The 27,415-nt window shown below is 31.1% G+C and overlaps 1 protein-coding gene across 3 annotated transcripts in view; it reads right to left on the bottom strand.

The window, feature by feature from the left end:
- Positions 1 to 8,143, bottom strand: part of ninaB (neither inactivation nor afterpotential B) — a 51,516-nt gene extending 43,373 nt beyond the window's left edge. For all 3 annotated transcript variants that reach the window (XM_075382067.1, XM_075382068.1, XM_075382065.1), the window contains exon 1: positions 7,006 to 8,143. In XM_075382067.1, coding sequence (XP_075238182.1) covers positions 7,006 to 7,381 — 376 coding nt within the window. In that variant the 5' untranslated portion in view covers positions 7,382 to 8,143. The remainder of the gene's footprint in view (positions 1 to 7,005) is intronic.
- Between the last annotated feature and the right edge of the window lie 19,272 nt (positions 8,144 to 27,415).

The following is a 27,415-nucleotide window of genomic DNA, read 5'->3' on the forward strand; positions in this document are numbered from 1 at the left end:
AAGGCGTGTCAAGAGGGACATCTCAACAAAGAACCTGGGGTTGCCAAACGATAATCCAGTGTATATAAATGAAAATCTTTCAGCTGATCGTAGGAAACTGTTTTCAAGTACTTGTGGGTACGTAGCGGAAAACCCTTTTTACGCAGAAGTGATGGTGCTCCTGTAATTGTGCTTACTTCGGTTGAAGAAGTCAATAAATGTAAATAGTACTTTGCTAAAAGTTTTATTATTTAATTTTTCTTTAAAAAGTGTTTAGTGTTTGTTCTTAGTGTTTTATTACGTTATTTATTATTCTTTTTTTCCTTTTATGGAAGATAAATCTTTATTTCTAATTCATCAAAATGTTAGTTGCAAGCGTAAAAATTTTGATTTATTCTTAAATGAAATTACTGTTTTAAAATTATTTCCTAAAATAATAGTATTAACTGAGGTATGAATTTATGATGAACTAAATAATTATCAAATTGATGGATATCATCTTTATGCCAAATGTAACGAAACTTATAAAGCGGGAGGTATAATAGTATATGTTCAAAACGACATACCAGTCAAGGTCGATGAGGCCAGTTTCTTATCGGCTGACGACATTTGTTTATATTGTCTGTTGAAAATTATGTTTGTAATATTTTTGCTTTTGATAGATATCATTGGTCGATAGCGGAGGTATTTATTAATGAATTACGCAATTTCTTAGATATCCACAATAGCAATCCTACAACGATGCTTGTAGGAGATATAAATTTGAATTATTTAGAGGATAATGATATCGTTAATAAATATAAATTTTTACTTTATTCAAATGATGGAGTCTCTGATCAACACCCCTACGAAGTTGGATAAAAACACTTGTATAGATCATTTTTTCAATAAATGTTAACAATTCAAAGAAATTTCTTAAATTTTTTGCTGATGTCGCACATGCTGGCATCACAGACCATCCCCTCATTCTCGTCTGGAGTGATATTAAAAAGCTTATATATAAAGTAAACTCAGAATGTAACATTCTTAAACTCAGAATGTAAACATGAGATCTTAAAGGCTTCTTTTTTTCCTGTTTAGTCTCCGGTAATTACCGTTCAGATAATACTTCAGAGGATGAATGAGGATGATATGTATGAGTGAAAATGAAGAGTAGTTTTGTACAGTCTCAGTTCGACCATTCCTGAGATGTGTGGTTAATTGAAACCCAACCACCAAAGAACACCGGAATCCACGATCTAGTATTCAAAGTAAAAATAACTGACTTTACTAGGACTTGAACTCTATAACTTCCAAATCAGCTGATTTGGGAAGACGCGTTCACCACTAGGCCAACTCGGTGGGTTGAGATCTTAAAGGCTGGCTGGAATAAAGTATTTAATGAAAAAGACGTAGACAGAGCTTTTGAGCTATTTAAGAAGTTTAAAAAAAGTATATTGTGAAAAAAAGGAGAGTTTAAAATAAAAACTAAAAATGTCATCAAAATTAAACCCTGGGTATCGGATAATTTATTAAATAGAATTAAAAGAAAAAAATTATTGTTGAAAAAAGTTAAAAATTAACTGTACAATTTATATTTAAAAAGATATTACAGTAGGTACAGAAATAGACTTATCTATGGCATAAGGAAGGCTAAAGAATTATATTTTAGAAACTTCTTTATTAATAACACTGGTAATAATAGGGAACAGTGGAAACTAATTGATCAGTTAACAGGTAAAAAGAATTAAAATATGAAACAGAGAGAATTAAACCGGAGATAAATAGCCAGATAGTTAGTGAGGTTCAAAAGGTTTCGGATATTTTTAATAGTTATTTTTTTGTAATCGTAAAGAAATTAAAAACACCTCTTGAGTATATTATATTTCAGAATAAATATTTATATACAATACTTTTACCTCAACTGAAGTAGTACCACTATTTTCCTAGAGCCTACACATTGTCTCGAGATTGAAAAAATTATAAGGTCTATGAAAACCAAAATATCATTTGGTTTTGACGAGATTTCTTTGTATGCTCTAAAATTCGTGTGTGAAAATATTTCTCATATTTTTGCGTATTTATACAATTTAAGTCTGCAATCGGGTAAATTTCCAGATAAACTTAAAGAAGCAGTGGTAGTTCCTATTTATAAAAAAGAAGATAGTAATTATGTCGGGAACTTTAGGTCCATAACCCTGCTTTCACAATTTTCAAAGATTCTGGAAACTGTAGTAAAGTCAAGACCGGTTAAATTTCTTAATAAAAATATTTTTTTCAGTGTTAATTAATTTGGCTTTCAGAAAAATTTAGGCACTGAAAATGCTTACTTAAATTTGTCTCACACTTGGTAAACGGCATCAATGAAGATTCTAAAGTTGGCGCCCTCTTTCTGGATATCCAGAAGGTCTTTGATCTCGTCGATCATAATATATTATTAAATGCGATGGAGCAAGCGGGTATAAGAGATTTAGTCTTTAACTAGTTCGAATCCTACTTAAAGGGAAGAACTCAAAAGTTGAAATTAAAATTACGCTAAGTAACGGGGGAGTATTGGAATTCGGTGTCCCTCAGGATCAGTTTTGGGCCCAATTCTGTTCCTAATTTATGTTAACGACTTCTTTTCTGCATAATTTCAAGGTTATTTGACCTCATACGCAGATGATACTGCCCTTTTTTATAGAGAAAAAAGCTGTGAGCGGGTTTTGAAATCTATCGAAGTGGACTTATTTAAAATTAGGTTGTGGTTAACCAAAAACGGAATTACGTTAAATGCGTCTAAATCCAAATACATAATCTTCCAGCTAAAGGGTGAGAAAACTAGCAACTCGCATGATAAACATAATAATCTCATTTACTCTAGAAGCTGAGTGTAGTTTCGATAGCATTGATCAAGTCGATGGTATGAAATATCTAAGGGTAACTATGGTTGCAATCTTTGATGGGAAAAACATATTCTTAGTCAAAAGAATGAAATGCCATGTTACGTGAGAAAGTTCTATTATCTTCGGGATTTCTGCTCGATTGGTGTTCTAAAAATTCTTTACTTGGCTTTGGTTAAATCTCGTTTAACATATGGAATTGACTGTTGGGTGGTGCTCTTTTAATAAAATCCGACCTATAGTGATAGACCAGAAACATCTTATACGTATAATATGTAGAATACCTGCTACGACACATTCATTCCCATATTTTCTTACCTTGAATTTGCTCCATTCGTGGCATTTATTCTTGTTTAAGGTACTTAAACTTTTCTTTCTTAGGAATGAAGATAAGGCTCTTAAATATAGACTAATTGACCGAGATATGCGAAGCAAGGGTAATGTTGTAGACCCCGGAACGAGTGTTTTCATAGATTTTTCACTTATGTGGTACCAAAGGTTTATAATTTTTTGCCAAATTGTGTGAAACAGAGTCTAGGTTTAAATTCGTTCAGAATTTCTCTTGAGCGCTGGCTCATTCAGTATGAAAACGTTGAGTTTTTTTTAATTTTTATTCAATTGTCACTGACAAGTTATCCTAGTGAAGCATAAAGCTTATGGCTTTCGTGAACCATCTTTTGACTTCTAATGACAAACTGAATGATTCTTCTTCTCTTTAATATTTCTATAATTTATAGTAATAATTGTTAAATCTACTGGGCTACTTCTGTCCTCATTTATATATCTTTAATATTCTTCAATGTTTTAATCATAAATTTGACGGTAACCCCTAAAACATGACTATTGTCCTCAAGGAGTACCTAATTTTCCAAACAATTATTAAATCACAAGAATTATTATTTCATCTTAAATGTTTTGCATCACAGTTTTAAATGAGAAAACTGTAATTACTCTTGTAAGCCTGTTGTAGTTCAGTTAGAAGCTACAGGTACAGACTGCTGTAGGTTAACAGAAGTATTTATATAACTCATAAGCTGTGTCTTATTTGTAATTCTGTTGTATATTGTAAATGATATTGTATTGTTTGTGTTAAAAAGTGTATTTTTAGTTTGGAAAATAAATTATTTTTATTAACACCCATGCAGATTATTTCACCAGTGGGAAATCACGAAAATTGTATTCGTAACTTATTTTGAAGAATGATATTTTTCTTAATTAATTTACATGTGATATTCCAAATAAAAACGATCAGGTCACTTCCCAGTTGTTAATAAAAAAGTACTTAATATTTACAATACCGTCCACGGTCTACTTTGGCACCACATAGCTCATGCGATTTATGACGAAACTACTTTTCCTTTGGTACAGATATTCGCTTACACGTTTTTAGTATGCTAAGTTTTATCCCTATTGTAAAAGGAGTTTGGAAGTTTAAGTCGTTTTGAAAAAATGCTATTATTCTTTCCCAGGATATTTAGCGAAGAGGTAAAGAAAAACTGGAGAAAAAACTTAGTTAGTTAGTTTGGAGGTTTTCCTTTATAATTTTAGTCGGATATGAGTGCATATTTTAGCGGAATTATTCGGTTTGGTGTTTTGTTTGCAGAAATATCTCACGAGCAATCGGCTTGATTTGTTCAGTCTAGCAAACCAATTCATTTTTAAACCTTATAATCGAAGTCTACTTAATATTTTGGTGAATTGTATCAACCTATTAATTGCTTTAACCTATCTCTGTGAGTCTTGAGATCGGGATTGTAATGCATTTAAACGAACAGCGCTAGTTAAATCCGCATTAGAATAATGATGTTCATTATACTTGAACATAATAATTTAATTTTACAATACCTGCAATATTGATTTATTTGTTTTTTGTTTTGTTTTAAGAGGTGTAAAAGAAATTTGATTTCACTGCAATATTATTATTTTAATATTTATAGACGGATAGTAAGGGTTATCTGTACTTTAGAACGATATACATTTGTGATGTCAACTTTGGTAATTTTAAAATTATTAGTCTGAGCACATCTCCAATAAACTTTCTTTGAAAGGAAAATATGGTAAAGACGTGACATAAATGCAGAAATAAAGTTAAGTATAAGTAGATAAAAAAAATAAAATAAAATCGAGCTGTCTTCAAAAAAATTCCAAACAAGAAAAATGTATTAACTGTTATCTGGTCAATACCTCCTACTTAATCTAAAGGATTGCTTCTTCTTTTCTGGTCACCTAATACAATGGGAACTTGGATGGGGTTTTTGGGTTGTGAAAGAAATATAATTGCTGCTGCTTGTGCAGGTAATAATATTATTCCCTTACAACACTACATAGCTCAGCTCTCGACTAATTTACGTAATATACTAGCATACATGTGCTTGTGTGTGTGGTGGGGAGATGGGTGTGTGAGAAGTGGGTGTGTGTGTGTGTGTGTGTGTGAGAGTGAGTGAGTGCTATAAATATAATTGATATATTTGTTTTATTTTTCAAGTACAATGATTTTGATAATCAATGCATTTCTGATAAGCTATCCAGTGATTAACTGCAATAACCTTGAGAAATTTATGTTTGTTTCGATGAGATAGGTTATCTTTGAAGCACATATTCAGTATCATAGAAGATCACGGGTCAAGTCCTCACCTCATATTAATCTAAAGATAATAATCAGCCTACATTTATCTGACAATAAAATAATATGCGTTGTATTAATCTCATCCGACCTTGTCGCCGAGTGAAATAGCGAATAATCATTACAATGTATTAATTTATGAATGCGCGTGCAATTAATGTGCGTTTAAACGTACTTTCTATTTCAAAGCCCATCTATAAAATTTTATACAAAAAGAACAATTTCTAATTTTCATTATTAATAAACAGTTAAACATAAAGATTGTTGAGTGAGAAAAGTGTAAAAACATTGATGTTAAATTTTTCTAATGTAATTAGTACTTTTGTATATTAGAAAATTTATTATTAAAGGTGAAAAACTATACCAATTTTAGTAAGATAAGTTTATTAAGATAAAAAATAACTAATTTAAAAATAAATTCAACTTCGATCACATTAGCTGCTACTTGATGATATTAACTGTTAAGTGGTAAAATTGGCTCCTAACTGTACGTATGTGTATGTTCATATGCGCGTGACATTTTTTATGACAAGTAAAAACGATTAAGTGTTACAGAGGGTTTTTGCTTAATTGAAACTTAAGCTTTATTGCTGAGTAAACTTATTTATCGACTAGATTTAAACATAAAATCTGTTTTAAATTTTCTTCAATTTCTTATTAAAGTAGAGCAGTTTTTTCAATAATTTCGTCTTTCCTCTCTAAACATGAGGAAATAAAAATATTTGGGTTCCGCATTTCGTACGTATATACTAGTACATCAATAAATTATTTATTACAAATCGTAAATAATTAGAGGTTTTTCATTATTTTTTGTTATATTATATCATTACTTTTCGTGCAATAAGAATAGATATTTATCACGTTTATCGACACAATTAAAGTTATTTCCAGTATAAAAGCTATTAAGGAAAAGTATTAGGTATTAATTCCGTAAATTACGAGCATTGTAAATGGGATGCATTGTTCTGATCGTATTCGATAACTTTATTACCGGTAAACACAATTAAAGTAATTGAAATGGAATTATTCTAATAATGGTAGTAACTGCAATACTGATAATAATAAAATTACCATTCGAACAAACAGTTTTACATTTTTACTGATAATAATTGTAAAAATAGCTGGCCTTTTGTAAAATTATGCGATGCTCTTTTAGGATTATGAAGTAATATCTTACTAGATAAACCATAGATTTTTTAGAATAAGAATATTATTAAATTGCCAAGTAATTAATTAAAAATATTGTTAATAATCTTTTTATTTTGGAGGATGATAAACTTCAGCTCTTTAAAATTTGATTTTTCCACAATATGTGAAGCCTCAACGAATAGCATCCTGGATAATAAAAGGATGTGATGGAAGAATAATTATCACGGCCGTATTATATCTAAGAAAGTGAATTTAATTTTATCACTGAAACAATGCTGATTGCAATTTCCCTTTTATTGGGACTGCTGTTGGCATTTGTAATTGAAAAAAACTCTCATTGCTATACGTAAATGTATAATATAAATTGTGCAAACTTGTAAAAAAATGACTTACCTTTAGTGACTCCAGTTATTGGTTCCAAAATTTCTTTTTTACAGGATCGGAGCCAGACCGACACATCACAACCAGGGTATAATTTTTCCCCGGATTGTAGCCGACGTTGCAGTTCTAACTGTTTCTCTGGTTTTTCCGCCAACAATTCTTCGACTCTGTTATCTCTTCGCATCAACTCCTGTACACTGTATCCGACATCTAATAACATTTGTTTATCGTTAATACTAGATAAAATATCCTCTACCTTACAACCACCCTCTATTAAATCACCGACACTGAACCCGACTTTTAGCAAGTCTTCGATACTACAATCCGCTTCCAATAGATTTTTAACATTACAACCGATATCTAACAAATCTTGAATATTGCATCCCATTCGTAATAAATGTTTAACATCGTAACCGGCTTCTAGAAAGAAATTTAATGGGTTTCCTTTACGACACTCTTGAAAAATCTCTTCTCCCTCTTCTTCAATTTGAGATTCTGTTTCGTATCTTTTCACTGGAGATTCTCTACAGCTTCCTAAAGCGGAATAAAAATCTTCCGATTCGGGATCGGGTAAAAATACTGAATCTCTTGACCAGTCGTGTACTGAATTCAAACTACTTTCCTCGCTTCTTCCTAAACCGAGACGAGAACTATCCGATTCATCAAAAACGAATGACTGGCGGCGAGCACAAACATCACAACACCTATCCCATTTTTCTTTCCAAACTTTTCTTAATGAAGTTTCCCGGCTGAGTATTTCATCTTCAAAAATTATTTCGTTTCTTGCATTAGAAAGATGATAAATATCATAATTTTTATACTCATCCGATCTCTCAAAATTTTTATTTCTTTTAAAAATATTTTTAAATTTCTTTAAACACTTAAACGTTTTATGTTTTATTAGAGTTAATTGTAAGATTAGCAATTTTGGATGTTTTATGAATTTCGATTTACTACGAAAATTTTGTCTTTCAGAACTCCGGAAAATGTGTTTGTTATCTTCACATCTTTTGAAATTAATGTCTTCATATAAATTAGTATTTTTCGTTTCATTTTGTTTAATACACCGAAAAAGTTTTGCGGAATTCTTATTTTCATTTTCTAAAAGTGCTGAACTTCTTCTCCGACCGACAAATAAAACGTTCGCTATGAGAACCATTGCGGAAGAATATACGTACAGTAGTGCGTTTCTTATTATAAGGGTCAGTTTCAGTAATCCTATTATAGGTATCACGTGGATGACTCGCACGGCTTCCTGACCAAAACAAATAAAACTGCATAGTTTCTCGTCATCGAATTTTTTCAAGGCCGAGTTACCTTAAAGCCTCTTATATTTTACTGACCTCACGTGAATAAGTTTTTAAAATATTAAGAACAATAACGGATAGGAAAACGTAATCTCGTAACTCGTTGTTATCATGCTACTGACTGTAAAAATCTGTGATTTAAACACTTTTCAGTTTAGTTTAAAGTGTCAACTAAAAATTCATTTTATTTTGCAATCGATAAACAAATTCGGTGCTTATGAAGAAATAATTCTCATGTAGCAGTTTCTCTATAGCCACTTAAGAATTAAGACCTTACAAGCGTGTGCGCGAAACATGTGCGTAATCTGCAAATAAGTATCGAATTAATTCCCAGGTTTCCTCTGGGTACTAGTTCTTCATAAAATTATTTGTTTGCAATATATATATTTTTTTAAAGAAGTAGCATTTATTACAATAATATCTAAAGAAGATTGATAAATTTAATAAATTACGATAAACCATCTCAATTGTTTATCAACATTCACCTGTCCACTCACACAGACATACTCATGTATATATTTATGTGCTCGTGTGTGAACGTGCTTTCTAATAAGTTTGCTAACAGACTTGATTGGAAATAGATCTATTTATTAAGAATAATAATACTAATATTACGGTAGTAATTTATTTAAATAGCTTACTACGACTGCAGCACTTGCAACAGACAATAGTTGGTATTACATATAACAAATATATGTTAGAACCATTCGGAAAGTTCTCGGCTAAACACTACCATGTCGCAAGTACGATCAAATACTAAGATATTTGTCAAGTATGATCCTTTATATGACCTGCTGCAAAGTTTCAGACGCGTGCGTTAAGTTGGTTGTTCATGACGATTATGTAAAGCTAACAAGTTTTGACATTTTTCGAGCCGTATATAAAATTTAAGTTCGAGCTGTTATAAAATACTTTGTTTTAAAACATTTAACTCCAACGGACTTACATAAAGGATTAGATTGATTTTTGAAGGATTCTTCCCTTTCGTTTTCGACGTCAAAAAGCGGACTGCTGAATTTAAATATGGTTGTACGCCGATTCAAGATGATGAACGCTAGGGAAATAAAAAAACCTCTACGACCGATAAAAACTCACAATTTTATATTAAATAATCGCAAATGATCAACTCTGGTCTGGTCTGTTTCAGAAAACTCGTATATTGAAGATAAGCGAGCTTGCTGACATCGCAAAAATTTTGATAGACGTATCTACTACATTTTACATGATGTTTTGGGTATGAAAACGCTTTCCGTTTGATGGGTGCTGCGTTTGTTAACAGTCGACCTAAAAGGCATTCCACCAAACAGTTCTGGTTGGGTATTTAGACTTATTTAAAGGAAATTCCTTGAGTTTCTTTGATGTTTTATAACTGTAGATGAAACATTGAATCACCATTACATATAGACCAGAAAACAAACAGTAGTCCAAATAGTGGGTAGGAATAGTGAAAATGAGCTGAAGAAAGCGAAAACGGTTCCATCTGCAGGAAAAATGATGGCTACGGGTATTTTTTAATTCTAATGGTTTGATGCTTATAGACTTCCTGGAAAAAGGCAGGACTATTACACTTCATTAATAATGGACTATGGACCTATTGAAGAGTGCTATTCAGGCTAAACGTTCACATCCACCCAAAAAGAAAGCGCTCTTTTACCAAGGGCGCCTGCATCTGCAGGCGCCCTTGCAGGCTGATAATAGGCTGCAGCAGCATTTGTTGACCTACTGGTTTTTCTGTTTAGCCTCCGTAACAACTGTAAGTTACTATTTCAGAGGATGAATGAGTACGATATGTATGAATATAAATGAAGTGTAGTCTTGTACAATCTCAGGTCGACCTTCCTGAGATGTGTGGTTAATTGAAATCCAGCCACCAAAGAACGTACGTAGTTCTTTGGTGGCTACATCGTACGGTATCTACGATGTAGTATTCAAATCCGTATAAAAGTTTACTACAATTTGAAACTTAGAACTCTCGACTTTGAAATCAGCTGATTTGCAATGACGAGTTCACCACTTGACGAACCGGGTGGGAACTCGTTAACATGTTGAAGTGCTTCTACGTGCGCCATATTCGCCGGATTTGGTTTCCAGCGATTACTTCTTCCTAAACCTGGAAAAACGGCTCGCTGGATGAAGATTCACTTCAAATGATGAATCAAAACTGAGACAACCCCTTATTTCGGAGTGTTGCATAAATCACATTATATTGAGGGTATTAAAATGTTGGGATATCGTTAGTCTAAATGTTATGGAAATTGCAAGGTATTTACATTGAAAATAATTCTGAAAAACCTTGTTTTCCTTGTCAAACCGAGAAATTTCTGAACGGCTCTCTAGGAAATCTTTTCACCGATAATGAAATAACAATTATCATGTAGTTCACGTTACAAATTATTGTCATTTGACAGACAGGTCGGTCATTATCACTCGCATATCTTTATGTTAGATTACTTATATTTTCGCTGAATTCTCTATTAGAAGATTTTTTAACACCCTCGTTTCAACACATTCACGCTATTAAAACGCGTTCAAACTTTACAGTCCACCAAAAAAGAATTAGTACTACCAGATTATACAATACTTGACAGCTTATTCTTTTTAATTATTTGTATATATTTATTTTTATAAGGCACAATATTTAAAGAGAACAAACAAATTTTAAACAAAGATGCGGGTTCAAACAAACAACAATTCTACATTGAATTCTACAATCAACATTAAACTTCGTCCAGTTAAGAAACTTTTGTCACCGTGGAGCTCTTCATGCAGGGATAACCATCGAGATGAGGTAATTATTTGCCGTTTGCGAATAGGGAACACTAAGCTTACTCAATAGACATCTTACGAATCAGACTGATCCACCTGACTTTGCTCGCTGCGACTGCCAACTAACGGTATATCACATAATGTCATCCTTGTGAACTGGGTCTGTTACGCGGAATTGCGTTGGAAGTCTAAACTAAGAGTTAACATCCGATCTTAGGCAACAATGTATCGATGTTATATAATTTCTTAAAGCCGTGCATCTGGATTCAAATATCTGATTAAAATTGTAATGTTTGCCTTTCGACGTGTGAAGATTTTGCTGCTTTATGTCAGATTTTTAATATTGTTTTAATTTTGGTTTTATTTCGCATTTAGCATACCGCATAGGCATTTTACATCTGTTTAATTTTTAGCTGTTAATTTTTAATTGTTTACTATAGTAATTTTGAGTCCGGGGATGTCACCTCGTTGTGCGCCTAGCAAAAAAATACATCATCTCAATTTTTACCTTGTCGGGTACAATACAACTTGTTTTATGCCGGATGAACCCTCAGCATGTCACTTATTATCTTGCTACAGTTTTCATTCTTTTATTCGCAAGGCTTTAACGGTAAAAAGATATAAGGTATAGATATAAGGTAGATACCATTTCTTACAATTTTAAATTTCACTACAAACTAATTATTTGTTATTTCTAAATAAACGATTAATTTCCTATAATAAAATAATATCAATAAATACATATTATTAGCAAATGATGGAGTTTTTCTATAAACTTGAAAATACTAACCGGATATTCTCCATTTTAATTCATTATATATAAATCCTAAGTGATTTGGAAAATCTGAGCCGGATAATATGTTTTTAAGAACTATTTTCAATTGTCATTGCCCACTACAAAACTGGATTAAAAATGCTTGAAAGCGGACAGTTTAGAAAATTAATAGAGCATCTCTTTATTTCTATCGAGTAAATAATTTCTAAAAAACTCCAGCACATATGATACAACTATTTACTACTGACAAAGTCTTATAAATTATCGAGTATATCATAACTGCTCAACGTACTATTAATGAAAACGTTTGTTAAAAACTGTATTTTCTGATAGTTTTATTATTCATAAAATTATGTATAGTTTTTCACCATTCTGCCATTCAAATTATAACTATGTAAAAGAAATTCCACATTTCCGAGTATAGAAAAATAACCAGAATTGTCTCATAGAGATGTAATTTGGTAGCCGAGTCAATTTAGCGTTTCTGAAGGATTCTATTGGATCACAGCATTCCTGACGGCTTTTGATTTTTGCAGTGGAAGAACTACTTGTTTGGCTAAACGAATAGCGTGATAGGAAGCAAGTTTCATGAAAACAATTGTGATGATTACAAATTGAATGTTTTATTATAATAAAATTTACGCAAAAATCTACTTAAATCTCGATTTAATTGGGACCAACCTTTTTCATTATTAATTACAAATTTGAATTTCTATGAGACTAAATTGTTTACCTCAGATTTTAAATTTACTTTCTATACGAAAAACAATTATTGGTATATCAGTTATACGTAGTGTAAAATGATACTGAAATGGCAGTTTACTATCAGTTGTTATTCTGTACCATCCCTCTTCTCTAAAAAAAAATTTCTTTGTTGGCCAAAATATTGGAGAAAACAAAGATCTGAGTTAATTTCCTAAATCGCCCTTGTTCACCGAAACAAGATTTTCTCGTTTTTATCGTCAATTAGTGCCGACTCACCCTTATAAAATTTTTCAATTTTAATAACTTTCCACCCTTCTGTATGCTCGATAACTTATCTAGTGGAATACAGACTTGAAAGCAATAAAATAACGTGTAAAAATCTGTTTATTAGAAAGTTGACTACAATGTGGTTTTGTTTGAGTACAGATTAAAAATTTATCGTCTTTACTCACTTCTTTCCTAAATCCCGCCTGATTTTTCTGTGTTACTCATATATTATTTATTTCTGCCTAATTTGACTGCCTATTTAGTCTAAATCCTCGTAAAAAATTCTCGTAATAGTCTAAATTCTCTTTTTACTAGAATGAGAATTTTACTAAATGAGAATTTCATTCTACAATGAAATTCCCATTTAGTTGTCTGGACCGCCTTTCTTTGGTAAAATTTTTTCTGTCGAGTGTCTTAATACTAATTCCCCATTATCTTCGCTTCAATGAATAAATTCAACAAATACGACGCATCCACTTGGCAGGCAATTTATTAAAGAATAGTGCAGTCTGTAGAGGTATTAGATCACTAATTTTATCATAATCTGAAGTTTCCTCATAGAAAAATCTTTATCAAAACTAAAATTAAAAATTTGGGATAAGATTTAAAACATTACTACTCCTGACGCAATCCTTGAATTTTTAAAAATCTTTAATAGAACCCCTACCGCAACACCATTAATTTATTGTTCTATTCACTCTTGAAAACTTTACCCGACAACAAGCTGTAATTGACATACTCGTGTTAAGTCTTAACTTCTGCATAAAAGATGCCTCTTTTTAAACAATAAGGCGGTTTTATCTTCTTTCTTAAGTTTTTAAAAGTTTTACTCACCGTTTCTAGCTTCCAACAGTCGTTTTATGCGTTAGACAAGTCCTCGTAAGTACTTTTTTTTTGTTCTGCAGTCGACTAAACACGGTCACGTATAGGTATAGTTTACAAAATACGGTATCAGTGTTTAACGGACATATCTTCTTGTATGGCTATTACAAGATGGGCAGAAACCAAAATTATTTTTGAGATAACTATTTAAAGTGTCCGACAGACCTGAAGATTTTATTTTTTATTCTCTAATTCTAACTAAACTTTTTTTGTACAATATTTATATTATTTTGTATTGATACATACTATATTACTGATCAGGTATTAAAATAGAATCTTAGACTACTAAGTAATCTAAAGAACATAAGATTAGCAATATTCCGAGTAATAATCGAAACCGGGGATTCTATTTCAATAAAAATGTTTCATACTTGTTGGTAAATCACTTTTATTCGATATCAATCATTAGATACAAAAATTCACTCATATTCGCTTTAATTCTATAAACTCAACCCGGTACCCATGTAATCTAAATAACAGTCAAAACCCTGTCTTTCTGAGATTAAACTTCTAGACATATTTACGGCCTGTACTCGGAATTGAGTATTGAGTTATTAAAAGATAAACCTGATTATAAATCTATACATTTATAATTTATCTATTGTCGGTGAAAAAAGGTACTAAAAATAATTTTTTAGTTAAAAACTTTTTATTTTATTTATAATTTTTTTTTGACATCACAGTCACCGGAGTCATGTGGTAACTTTCACAAAAAATTTGGGCGGACGTATTTCTATATTATGCATATTTATATATTATGTATATTTGTGTTATTTACGGGTGTGTATCATAATTGTGTTATGAGCGCCTTAATTTTTTTAAATCTGCCGGCCTCGATTTGTTTTTTGTTTCATAAATGAATAATGAAGGAACTATCATTAATTGTAGCTCTTAAAAGATCGCCAAAGATTTCACATTATCTTATTCGTACAATGTATTTAATGACATTCTTTTGTAACCTAAAAATAATTTCTAGGTTGTGTTTAGATGATTCTCAAGAAGTACTGTAAATGATAAGTGTGTGTATAATGATAAGTGTGTGTATAATTGATCGTTTCAAACATAACAAGGGATAAATTAATTAGTTATTTACACATCTTCCCGGCCTTTCTTGTAGGCGACTTGTGTAAAGCATCTGAGGTATAAGTGGCACTAATCCCAGTTAGTTTTTCTGATAATAATGGTGTTCATAATACAGCCAGTACCTATGGTTAACAGAGTGACGGTGTGACGTTTATATCTGAAAATCACCTGCATTTCGATGAGCTCGATGTACTGATACGTAACAGCATATTCGATTCAGTAAAGAAGTCACGGAGGCTTCTTCATTTCTCGATATACTTTGGAATTCTGGTAAGGGATGTTTCTTATTTTTGGGAATAAGAAGCCTGGCTATGTCATTTTTAGAAATGTGTTTGCCCCATGCCTTGATGAATATTCAATCAGCTGTTCATCAGATTATCTTCTATTTTGTCATCAAAGAGAAGTTGCGATTACTATCGAATAAAAGAACTTCAGCAGTGGTTACTATTATTTTTTAATAATTATCTATTATTTTTTTGTTTATAATTACCTATTATGACTTTAATATTGTGTTCTAGTTAGCGACATTTATTTTTTAAATCTTATAAAATCGGATTTATTTTCATTTATCATAAAATCGGACTTGAACAGCTGAATACATAACTAATAAAGTACCTATCTCTATTTGTATCAGCAATGACAATTACTTACTGTTATGTCGTCAACAAAAACTAATACTTCATCTGTTTTTTATTAGTAACGGAGCTCCTTAAAAAAAGTTGGATCTAGCATTGAACTCCGATTACTGCGGCTAAACTGTAAATTTTTACCGATCATTTCTAAATAGTTCTGTCTTTGGGATTATCTATTTACATCATCCTATATATATGATACAATCGAAATGCGCCCCACCTGTTTCTTTTTTGTAACACGGTCAGGAACTTTAATTCGATCTAAACAGATTGATATAGCCATTTCTTCTGAATCAATCTCTTCCACAATTTTCTACGAAAGTTATTAATGAACATTTTTGCTTTCCCTTTTCTAAACCAGTGTTATTCTATCTACTACTAATAATTCTTTTATTTTTTCATTCGGATTAGATTCTAACCTATTAAATACTGCCCTTTAAAATATTTCTGTAAAAGGAGAAAACTTACGCGTGTTGTTTATGGACTACTCCTGCTTCAAGTGAGGAAACAGTAAAACCTCGTTAACGGGTCTATTATTTATTCTGTTTAATATTTTGGGTCTATATATATATATGATATTTCATCTACGCGACAAAATTTAATATTTTAAAAAGAGCTAATTATTCAAAGCCTCTTCCTTTACAAGTGATTTTTAGACCATTTAGAATAATTTAGGATACTAGCAGAATTTAATCATCGTTTCATGTCATTCCATTATTTGGCAAAATATTTTTTAACTATGACTGTTCGATCGTAACTGACCTTACTTTCCGACGTTTTTTTTAAATTTTGCTAAGTTTCAATGATGCACAACTTGAAATTCTGCTTTTTTATTTTAATGTTAATATTTTTCTGGCACTCATAATTAAGTAAAATTTATTTAAGACTGTTATTATTTATCTAAGGAAGAATTTAACAGTAATAAAATTTTATTTAAATCGAATTTTGGATCCCTAACAATTTTATGCATCATCCCATACTATCATTTTTGATTGAGCGAAGCGAGGTTCCGTTTTTACTCGACTTGTGGTATGTAACCTCATTTTGTATATGTGTCTTACTTAAATACATTTCCCGTTAATTATAAAATTTCAAGTAAGATTATTTGCTGTTACGTAAAACGCATTTGTAACTTAACATATTCGTGAGGATTTTTCATAAAATTTCCTGTTTCAAAATAGCGGCTGCTATATTTCTGGAGACGACGGAGAAACGCAGTGTAGGGAAAGACTATCGCTAAACCAACGCATGGCCTACCTCCCACCGCTTGGCGGTGGGTAGGCCATGACGTTATCCACCATTTCTAGTCTGTTTCTCAGCAGCTACGCGTTAGACAGTTCACTCTTTAATTAAACTTTTCTTCCATCTTTAAACGAATGTCTCTGAGACTGTATTCCTACTAATGCACATCATATTCTCTTTCTCAGTACACTACTACTTATTGTTTTCGATAAATTAACTTTTTTCTTTTTTCCCGAGATTACTTTCAAAAAATGTTTGGAAAACACAAATATATATATATATATATATATATAAACAGATTATGTATAAACAGTTCCTGTGGGAACTATTTCCCTGACAGTCACCTCAATGACGCCTGGTGTCTTTGGAGATTGATGCCTATGTTATTTACAGTAAGATAACTTTTTGCATCGACTCAACCTTCAACCGATTAACTTCTTTTTTATATGAATTTAATTTCATTAAATCTTAAAGTTCAGTGATTTTAATTAAAATTAACAATGTTTTTAGGGTTTTGAATCTTTGGAATGGGACAAAAGGTTTTAGAGGTATTCTTTTCCAATGAAAAACGTTTTAATCAATTTTAAAGCAAAAACTTTTCTATTTCATCTCCCAAAAAGTATTGAAATTTATCATAATTACTCTACTCTCTTTGCTTATAACAACGTTTTATTTTCTGTTTTGCTTTTCGGTCAAGTTCATTTCTTTTGGTAAATTTAACGTTTTGGAATATTACATTAAACAACGGTAAGAAAGGGTACAGTTTTTTTATTGTCAGAAGAGAGCAGCAATTAAAATAGTTGAAATAAGGAGATGTTAATGAAATGATTCAAGAAGGTACATTAAATCATTTCATGTTACTTTTATTCCTATTCTTAAAGTGTATGAAAAAATCTGAAGTCGAACAAAGAAATCACGACGGTTTTAATAATAAACCATTTGATTAACTCTTTTGGTATTGAAAAAAAAAACAATACTCATGAGTTTTCTTTTTCGTCCGTTTACGTGATATTAGTTGAACGATTCATCGGATCCCTTTTAAATTTTCTACATGACATTAACTCATCTACATTTAGGTCTTGTTGAAAGGTGAGCTCAAATTTATTTTAAGTGAAATGTTATAAATTTAAACTCTTCCTTTCTCTCCCCCACTCACTTTCTCTCTCTCTCTCTCTCTCTCTCGCTAGTAACAATTTCGGAGCAGGTTGATTTTATATACTTAACTGCGAAAGTATAGTCCTGCTTTAAGAAAGATATGTTACCGGTTTTACGCAAAAATATTATTTGCTTTAATAGAATCCGTAACGTTACTTTTAATTCGTAAAAAAAATTATTTACATTTCACATAATTATTCATTTCTTCTGGACACACATTTTACGTCCATTCTGGTTTTCTAAACTGCATAAAATTCAAATTTAATTCCGAGATTTCCGCTTCTACTTCAATAAGGGATATTTGTATCTAATATTTACATCTGCTATAGAGAGCACAACTTATTTATGAATACTTTGTGAATAGTGTACTTTTTAAGAGCACAAGGACTTGTAGAATACGCATTCTACAAGCTCTTTCTACGCATTCTTTCTTAATTAACTATAACTACTTTATAGTTAATGTTACCTATAACTGGTTTCTAACAATAATCGCTTAAAATAATATGAAACATTTCTTAAAAATAATTTCTGTTTAATTGTGCAGTTATGTCTTTTTATACCGTCGCGTACTGTCATTCTATAAATAGTCGCAGTTTTAAAAGTCTTTGTGCGTCTATTTTTAGTCGGTTATTACTGCTATTCGTTCAGGGGTAAAATAAAACCTTTACGAAAGCATAGGATACTTGTAAATAAAAAGAAAATGTTAAAAATTATATATTTTTTAATTTACAAAGGATAAATATAAAATGTTGGCAGTCAACTTTTAAAATCAACGAATTCCTCATCGTTGAATTTATTTGTATTTGCATTTATTTGATTGCACAACGTAATAATCGACCGATTAAAAATAAATAAAAGTGTGAAAAATAAAATTTCAAAGGATTATTTAATTAGAATTTATTCAAATTGAGGGTTTGTTAACACATTAGTAAATAATTACCATAAATGTACAAATAATTTAAATTACTGTGCGGAGCTTCGGTAATAAGAAAGCAGGTGGTAAGACACTTCTGGTATCGTCATGTCAGAAGGTTTTAAACTGCTTTGTTTTACAGATGGTATTTCAATTGATTTTTTGTGGAACCTAGAGCATGCGTTTCAATGTTAATGACTCGGATGATAATGTAATTTATTTGTTTTACATTATCTGTTTTGTCATTTCATTGTTTTGCTAATTTATGTTTATAACTTTTCAATAATAACTTGAAATTCAGTTCTGAGGTCATAATTTATACATTACTTATTTAAATGTTTGAGGAGTAAAACCAAAGCGACTAAATCGTTATTCCTGTAATTAGAAAAGAAAAATTATTATCGTTTTATATAATAATAATATCTTTCATGATACTAATTTGTGATTAGATCTGTTAATTGATCTGGTAGGTTCCAATAAGAAAAAATAACTTTTTCAGTAACATAGATTCAAATAATAAATTGTTTTTTTAGTATATTAAAAGACACATTTTTTTCTTTTTCTGTTTAGCCGCCGGAACACCGGAACACCAGTAAGGTATTACTTCAGAGGGTGAATAAGGATGATATGTATGAATGTAAATGAAGTATAGTCTTGTACAGTCTCGGATCGACCATTCCTGAGAAAAATTAAAAGACCTGTAGAGAGAAATCTTACGTCAATCCGATCACGCACTGACTCCATCATCTAACCTGGATAGGAATTCATTAATAAGACCTTTGCTCATTGTCGCGGCAAACAATTCATTTCCTTCAGTTAGAGTTCCACGCGTCCTAACTGTCCAAAGCGTTTTTGGCAGACGATTATGTCGATTAAACACAGAATTTTTGCCGAGGCTGTCTTTTCAAAACCTTTCATATTCACGACCTTCAGTGCAGTCTTCTCAATTAACTATAAACTTATACACGGAACTAACACTACCACTATCATTAACACTATTGCTAATTTTAAAATAGTGATGAATACGGTCACAAATTACCTCAGGTAATAATCTTTTGCCGTAACTACATTGTAGTTTGAATTAACTGATTTATAGACTTCTATATTTTTGAAAAGCCACAATGAAACCTGAGAACTCTTCTATCGGAGTAACGTAGTAGTTTTAACTTGACAAACGAACTTATTACCAACACATCATATCATTAAACAGAAGTTGTTGCAAAAGTAGATCGCTTACTAGTCTTATGTCGACTCGAATTGACCCACTCCTCTTTAAATTTAGAGCGGAGTGGATAGCTTCAATACGTCTCTCATATCAATCAATAAGCATTCAGTAAGGCTCGTGACAGGATTCTCCCGACGTCATTGTGACGTCACAGTGCAGGGAGCACATTAACAGTTTGCGGAAGTACCGATTCCCGTAATTCGAACCGTATCTTCCGAACCCTTGACTAGATCACGGCCTAGAAATGTGATAAAACCAACTCTCGTAAGTATTTTATTCGACCTTCGCTTTTTAATAAGTATGTTAATCTTTTTTAGGTAAATGAGTAGTTTATTGTTTAGTAAAGTAAATAAAGATATTAATCAGTCTTCCTCTGTTTCTTAGTAAACTAAAGAATTAAAAATAATAAAAATAAAAAAACAACTACCGAAAAAACTCTGCTGACAAACATTATTACTCTTTAATATTGGATAATTAAAGAATGTGCGAGTAACAGTTTTGTATATAGTATAATTTTTTTACATATTTATATAATCTATGACACTCCCGGTACTAAGTAAGAATTCCAACGCGGGATCATACATATAAATTGGTTCAGCCGTTGAGCTGCTACGGAGAAGCAAACATACATACATACACACTAAATACATTATACTCCTTTTTGGGCAAAACATATTTCAAGAACACATGTAATTTTATTAATTTCATGAAAATAAAAGAAAATATACAGATCGCATTAATAAATGACAACTTTTCATAAGTGCAAGCATAAGTACAGCTCCCCACTGTAGTCTCACACGCAGCCCCACGGGAAGCCCAAACAAACAAATTTTAAAAAAAATTTATTTAATATTATTTTATTTAACGTAAATTTAATTCTATTATTTTTGTAATATTATTCATTCGATTGATTCGAATCATTCAGTTCAAATCCAGCTCACACAGTGATAGAGGCTCATAGTTTACAGTTTATTCATCCAATTCATTAAACTTGTGCTTCAATCGACAAATCCCTAATACTATATATACATATATAACCTATGACACTTCCGGATTCCAACGCGGGGTCATATATCTAAATCGGTTCAGCTGTTGAGCTGCTACGGTCGAACAAACATACATACCTACATACACCCTAAATACATTACTTCTTGGTCAGTCATGTAAAAACAACTAAATGTTTTATAATTTAATTGAAACTTTTCTTATATTTTCAAAGGAAAAAATCCGAGTCTACAATATGTGTCACAAATACTCTCTAACATTTCTTAACATTATAAACATAATTAACATTTCTTTATATTTTGTTTTTGAGTTTTACTCGATTAATGGCGGTCTAGAATTTTATTAAATGAGGTACTTATCCTTTTCCCGCCAGACGACCATCAGAATTATTGCTAAAACCTCATATTTTTGTTTTTCCTTATTTTTCTGAATTCCTTTATTTACTTACAATCAACTTCTACAATGAAGCTATAAGCAAGTCGTATGACTGACCATCATGTGAAAGAGGACTATCCAATGATAATCTTCAAGTAATACAAAAACAACAGCATGACATAACAAACAAACAATAGTACAACATAAATGATATAACATTTGATAGTTCCTTTGAATGTCCAGTCAACATTAACACTAAAACAACAAAATAAATAATTTTAAATAGAACAGTAAACGAAACAGTAACTTTGAAACAGCCAGGAAAAAACAATCGTGAGCACCATGCCGCCAAACCGGATCATCATAACGGGCCAGTAACAAGATCAAGCACACGGAGCCATTTTAGTCTTCTAACGTCCCCGCTGTTGTCTAGCAGCTTCAACCTAGACACGTACCTTGAAACTAGACGTCCAACTTCCTCTCGAACGTATGGAATGCAATTTTTTACACAATCGCAATACCCTCATGCGCCCTTCCATCAGGGTGAACAGTCCCCAATTTTACTGAACATTTTAATGAACAGCTCCCAATTCCCAAATAGTTTCTATCGATAAAATGAGTTTCTGAAATAAGAACGACATCTAGCAGCTCGGAGAAGATCAGCGTCTCCAGTTCCTCCCTGCGATTCATTACATCATTGATGTTTCGTACAACGAATTTCAGGTAATTCCTCATCGACAAAGTTTAGAAATCACCTTCGTCATCAGACCCAGGAGGTTTCCAATCTGTTGAACCAAGAACTCAACGTTACTCGCTAGCTTCTTAAATCTATCCAGTATAACCGAAGCCTTATTATCGGTTCCCGCCACTGCCTCAGCGAAGGACCTGAGTTGCGGAGTTTAATGAATATTGTCAGTGTCATAGTTACTATCCGCATTACTATTAGCCCGTTTACCTAAAGACGGGAGATCATGGCCTAGGTCGTACAATTTACCTCTCAGACGCTCGGACCTCGCAGGAGCATGCTTTGGAGCATAATTCATCCTCCTCTTCTCTTTCCTTTCAAGGATCTCCTTATAGACCCTGCAACTTTTATAATTTGCAGGATGATCCTCACGGTATAAAGCACAATTCATCGGTGCGCTTCTATCTACCTTCTGGCAATCGGCGGTCCTGTGTCCCCCTGCAAACTTCAGACAGCGATACGGCCTCATGCAATTATTTTTAGTGTGTCCGTACTGTTGACACCTCATTCACTGCACCAACCCTGGAATTCTCTTTGGTGTTTTAAACCTAACGAACAGTTTGCTATGTACTTTATCCCGAACACCTCCTTATTATTACCCTTAGGTTCCAAATTTACGAAAAAGACGCCAACGGCTCCTTCGTTACTCGGTGGCGTGTGTTTACGATACTCCGAACCTTGTGCCCCCGACTCCTGCTGTATAACTGCAACTGCGATCGAACGGTGAAGATTCCCGATCACCACCCAAAACGCCCTCTCATCACGCCTCGTAAAGGTATGCCCTATAAGATTATTTTGGCAAACAATACGAATTATTTTTTTGTAGCTCTCAATATCCTTCGACAGCAGCCGAATTTGTTGATTGTTTATTATTCTGACGATGTATTCCGCGTTTTTCCCACCGATTTCAACAACTCATACAGCTTCGTGATATCCGAAATACCATACAATACTATCGGAGGCGGCTTACCCTCTTCCTTTTGTGGAGCAGCACCGTCAGTCTTCTCCAACGGCAGACCATCAAATCTATTCGAGAGAGATATGCCAATCCCAAGAGTCGTATCAGCTACCGGCAACGAGGGTAAAACCGGCACCATTTGCCGTGCCGGAGGGACTGGAATCGAGTTGTAATATCAGAGTCACTGCTATTACCCGAAGAACCACTGAACGAACTCATTCTTTATTAACTTTCTCCGCGACGACTTCCGTGGATCCCGGTTGGACTAATTGAATGGGTCACATTTTATATTTACCAGCGTGTTGTTGTTTACCGCCTCAAAGCTACCGTTCGCTTAGTGGTTGCTATGCGGAACAGCTGGAAACTGGCCCATAGCAACGCCTCGACCGCTAAGTTAGGTCGAGGCCTTTAGTTAAGGCCTATAACTAAAAATAACTAAAAAAAAAAAGAATTGGAAATAAAGAAAAACACAAACCTGAGGAAAACAAATACTTAACAACAGTAACAGAACAAAGTAAACACAACAGAAAAAAAATTAAAATAATTGACTCTAATGAGGAGCGACTTTTAAATATATCCAAACAAATATTTCTAATCTCATATTTAAAATTATTTTTTTCATCTTAACGATACAGTGAATAAAATTAACGAATTAAAAATGAAGAAAATGAAACCTCGCAGCATTGTTCCTAATCATTTAAGTTTGTAATTTCCAATTGTATCAGTAGGATTATGTAATTGCTCATGAATTTAAAGGTTAAAAACTTTTTTCATGATAATGAATTTTGTTAGTGTTATCTTATATTTTGATAACACTTTTTTTAATCCCGATGAACTAATGATTTTTATTGTTATCGTTAATTTTCAAGATAAATTAGTGTAAGCAATTACACATGGTAATATCAATTTTTGATGTTCGTTGTAGTATTTGAGCTTTCGATGTTCGTTATACTTACGAAGTTTGTTTTATTCGTGTTTTAAGAAAAGTGTGCGGGTAATTTATATGCAGTGAGGAAAATAAAAACATATGATTTGTTTCTTACAGCCAATAAAATAACATAATCTTCCTTCGTTATTTACTATACTCATAATTTTTGTCGTGTTTATCTTTTAAATGTGCTCTGATAATCTTTTGCCATTTACTCTTTCTTGTAAACTGTATACTTTGTTTAATGCTTTAAAATTTGTTAGAATTTATTTTAGAACTACATGTATAATAATAACAATAAAAATAGTTACTTTTATTTCTTTAAATGCATAAGAATGTTAATTTTGAGAGGAATTTGTACAGAGATTGGAGTTTTGAATTTTATAAGATTTTCCGTTAAACCTCGAATCGACTGTAGTCTGATGATTCCAGAACTGGAGACGGACAGAAGACCCCGACTTACTATTTGCAAAACATAATGTTTTAATTTTTGGAAATATAGGTCTTGACGGGTATGATGGTTAAAGAGAATAAAGCGTGAAATAAAATAATGATAGTCTTAATTTAAACACTTGCATCTACATCTATTCAAGTCCCTGCCGTATCTACTATCTACACAGTCGCCTACAAAAAGTACGATTGTGCATAAACGTGATTGCCAACTAAACGCTTTTAATTTTATTTATACTTCATAGACTACTGTGAAAACTACTTTTCAAAGTTAATACGGGAATACGGTGCTTAAATGATAATATTTCCTGTGAAAGGACTTTGGCGTGTGTATATTTTTAATGGATTAAAAAAAAAGTTAAGATTATTTAGTAATAAAATTTGGATTATATTTTGAAGAAAGAAAAAGATTAAGAATATCTCATAGTAATACATAGTAATATTATTAGAAACCAATAAACAGTAATTAAAAAACATAATATTATGTTATTTAATAAATTGCACTGTAGCAGTAGAAAATAACAATTAAAAAAAAAAATTAGTTAATTTAATCTCTTACTGCTTTTTACCTTTTGTCCCTTGACAATTTTAGAAATCATTAAAGGCAAATTGAAATCCCTCGCATCAAAAATACACATAATAAAATAACAGCGATAAAAAAATATAATTAAAAAACGAGTAAAGTTTGAACAAGATGATTGGCTTGGGTAATTATGAATTTAATCAGAATTAATCCAAATTCGTCATTTTAATTTAAAAATATGTTTAAATAATAGATAATATTAGAATAATAGTTTCATAATCTATCACTTTTTCCTAATAACAGCAGATTAATTTGTTTTTTGAAATGAATCAAATAGTAATTAACTCTTTTTGTTTTTGAATTTGAGCATATTTTTTATTGATTTATCATTGCAAAAATGTTTTTTCAACAAGAAAGAGATCTCTTTGAAAATACTCAATTGTGACAGAATAGAAAAATAAGTGATAAAATTTTAAATTAATTTTAATCAATTGACATAAAAATGTTGGAAGGAAAATTTAAACATATATATTTATTTAACATAAAAGATAAAGTAATAATAACATATATATATATATATATATATATATTTAAAATGCGTTTTTGTTAAGTTATATCAGAAAACAGACTATGAAAAACGTACGTGCCTATAGTATCATGGGCTAAGAAAAACGAATATTTTTGTTAGCTCACACATTTTTTTTTTATTATATATGTTTTTTTATTGATAAATCATCAGTCGTGATTATCACTTATGTTTGACAGCGTTTATAGTTTGACGAATCAATTATTTTTGTACATATTTTTCTAGTTCATTCGGAATTTAAGGAAAAATATTAAAAAATTCACAGGGGTTACTTTTTTTTCAGATAAGCTACTTTAAAATGTTTAGGTATTTCTTTGCTATCATGTTTATAGCTATTATAAACTGTTAACATAACCGATAGTTTTATAGCTATTTTACATCTAATATACTAAGATGTTAGCTGAATAATTGCATACGTAGGTATTAATAATCTGAATGATAAAACAGTGTTTTATAAATTTCAATGCAGATTTTTCTGAAAAAAGAATGATAAATGTGATTTTAGTTTTCACTTTATTAACGATACATGAAAAAAAAGACAAGCTACGGGAAAAAATAATCATTAAATGGGTTAAAGGATTTTTTTATAAACATATATATCCTTCATATATCTCTAAGTTAATTGTTTATAGATTTTGTAACTTTAAATATTTTTATTTATTTTTAATTTTTATCTAGTTAAATATTTTAAGCTATTTTCCAGATTTCAACCTTTATTATTTATAACAATTTTAACTATTTTCAACTTGTCTTGTAACGAACAGTTAAGAAAAAAATCTTAAAATATCTATAATGTAGCATACTAAAAGAAATTTTCACAAATTTCTCTACAAATTTTTATTGTAGATATATATTTTATACAAAATATTGAGTAAACATTTTAGAATTAAAACTTACCTTCTTGTTGTGGAGCACAGATTTCCCATTTGTAAATTAAATATACTTAATTTAATATAGGTGTTAATAAAAAAATGAAGTTTTAATATTTGATGATTGTGTAAATTCTGAAAATATTCTCGGTTATTTTCATACGTAAAAATTTTAAAGAATTCCTTTAGAAAATGTTATTATCTAGACAAACTCAATTGTTTTCTGTTTTACATGTTATATCAAAGTACTGATCAATAGGGAGAACTGCGCAGATACGAAGATTTTGTTTTTATTGAATGCTTCAGATAATTGGAAAGTAGTTTCCCTTTTATATGGATTATAAAGAACATACAAAATCATCTGAAATGGACGATTTTCAGAATCATGATTATTATTTGTATATTTCATATTATTGATAATTTCAATAATATGAAATATAATTTCATATCACTGGAATCGTAACTACACTCAAAATATATGATATAACATTTTTTCATCATAAAAATCATTTTTTGTTCAGTAATATTATTTTTAATTAATATTTTTTCAAACTTAAAATTAACAAGATAGATATTTTTATCATGTCAAAAAAAATAATTCCTTTGTAGTTTTATTTTTCCAAAACCGAGATAGTTCTGCAAAATAAAATCAAAAACACAATATACACCTATATGCAATTACAAAACTAACAATTCTCTATAATATTATTTTTTTAGATTTATATAAAATTCAAACCCCTCACTTACTGACTTACTAATCGCGATTACTTCTGTATCCAACTTGAGAAATGAGAAGTATTCTTGAAGGTTTTAGAGACACGATGAGGGTGAGTGAATATTATTCAGAATTCCTAGGAGGGTTGGAAACGGCAAATTTTGTAAACCAGAAAAAAATTAATAAAAAATATATTATTTTTTGTTCTAAATAATTTAAATTTTGAATCGAGCATACTTCATCCAGAAATGATAAAAACTGACCTGGATAGTCATCAGTGGTAAGTGAGATAAAACCTGACAGAAATGTCAGGTTT

This window comes from Lycorma delicatula, chromosome 1 (genome assembly GCF_047948215.1).
Source record: "Lycorma delicatula isolate Av1 chromosome 1, ASM4794821v1, whole genome shotgun sequence".
In the NCBI taxonomy this organism is placed as follows: Eukaryota; Metazoa; Arthropoda; class Insecta; order Hemiptera; family Fulgoridae; genus Lycorma; species Lycorma delicatula.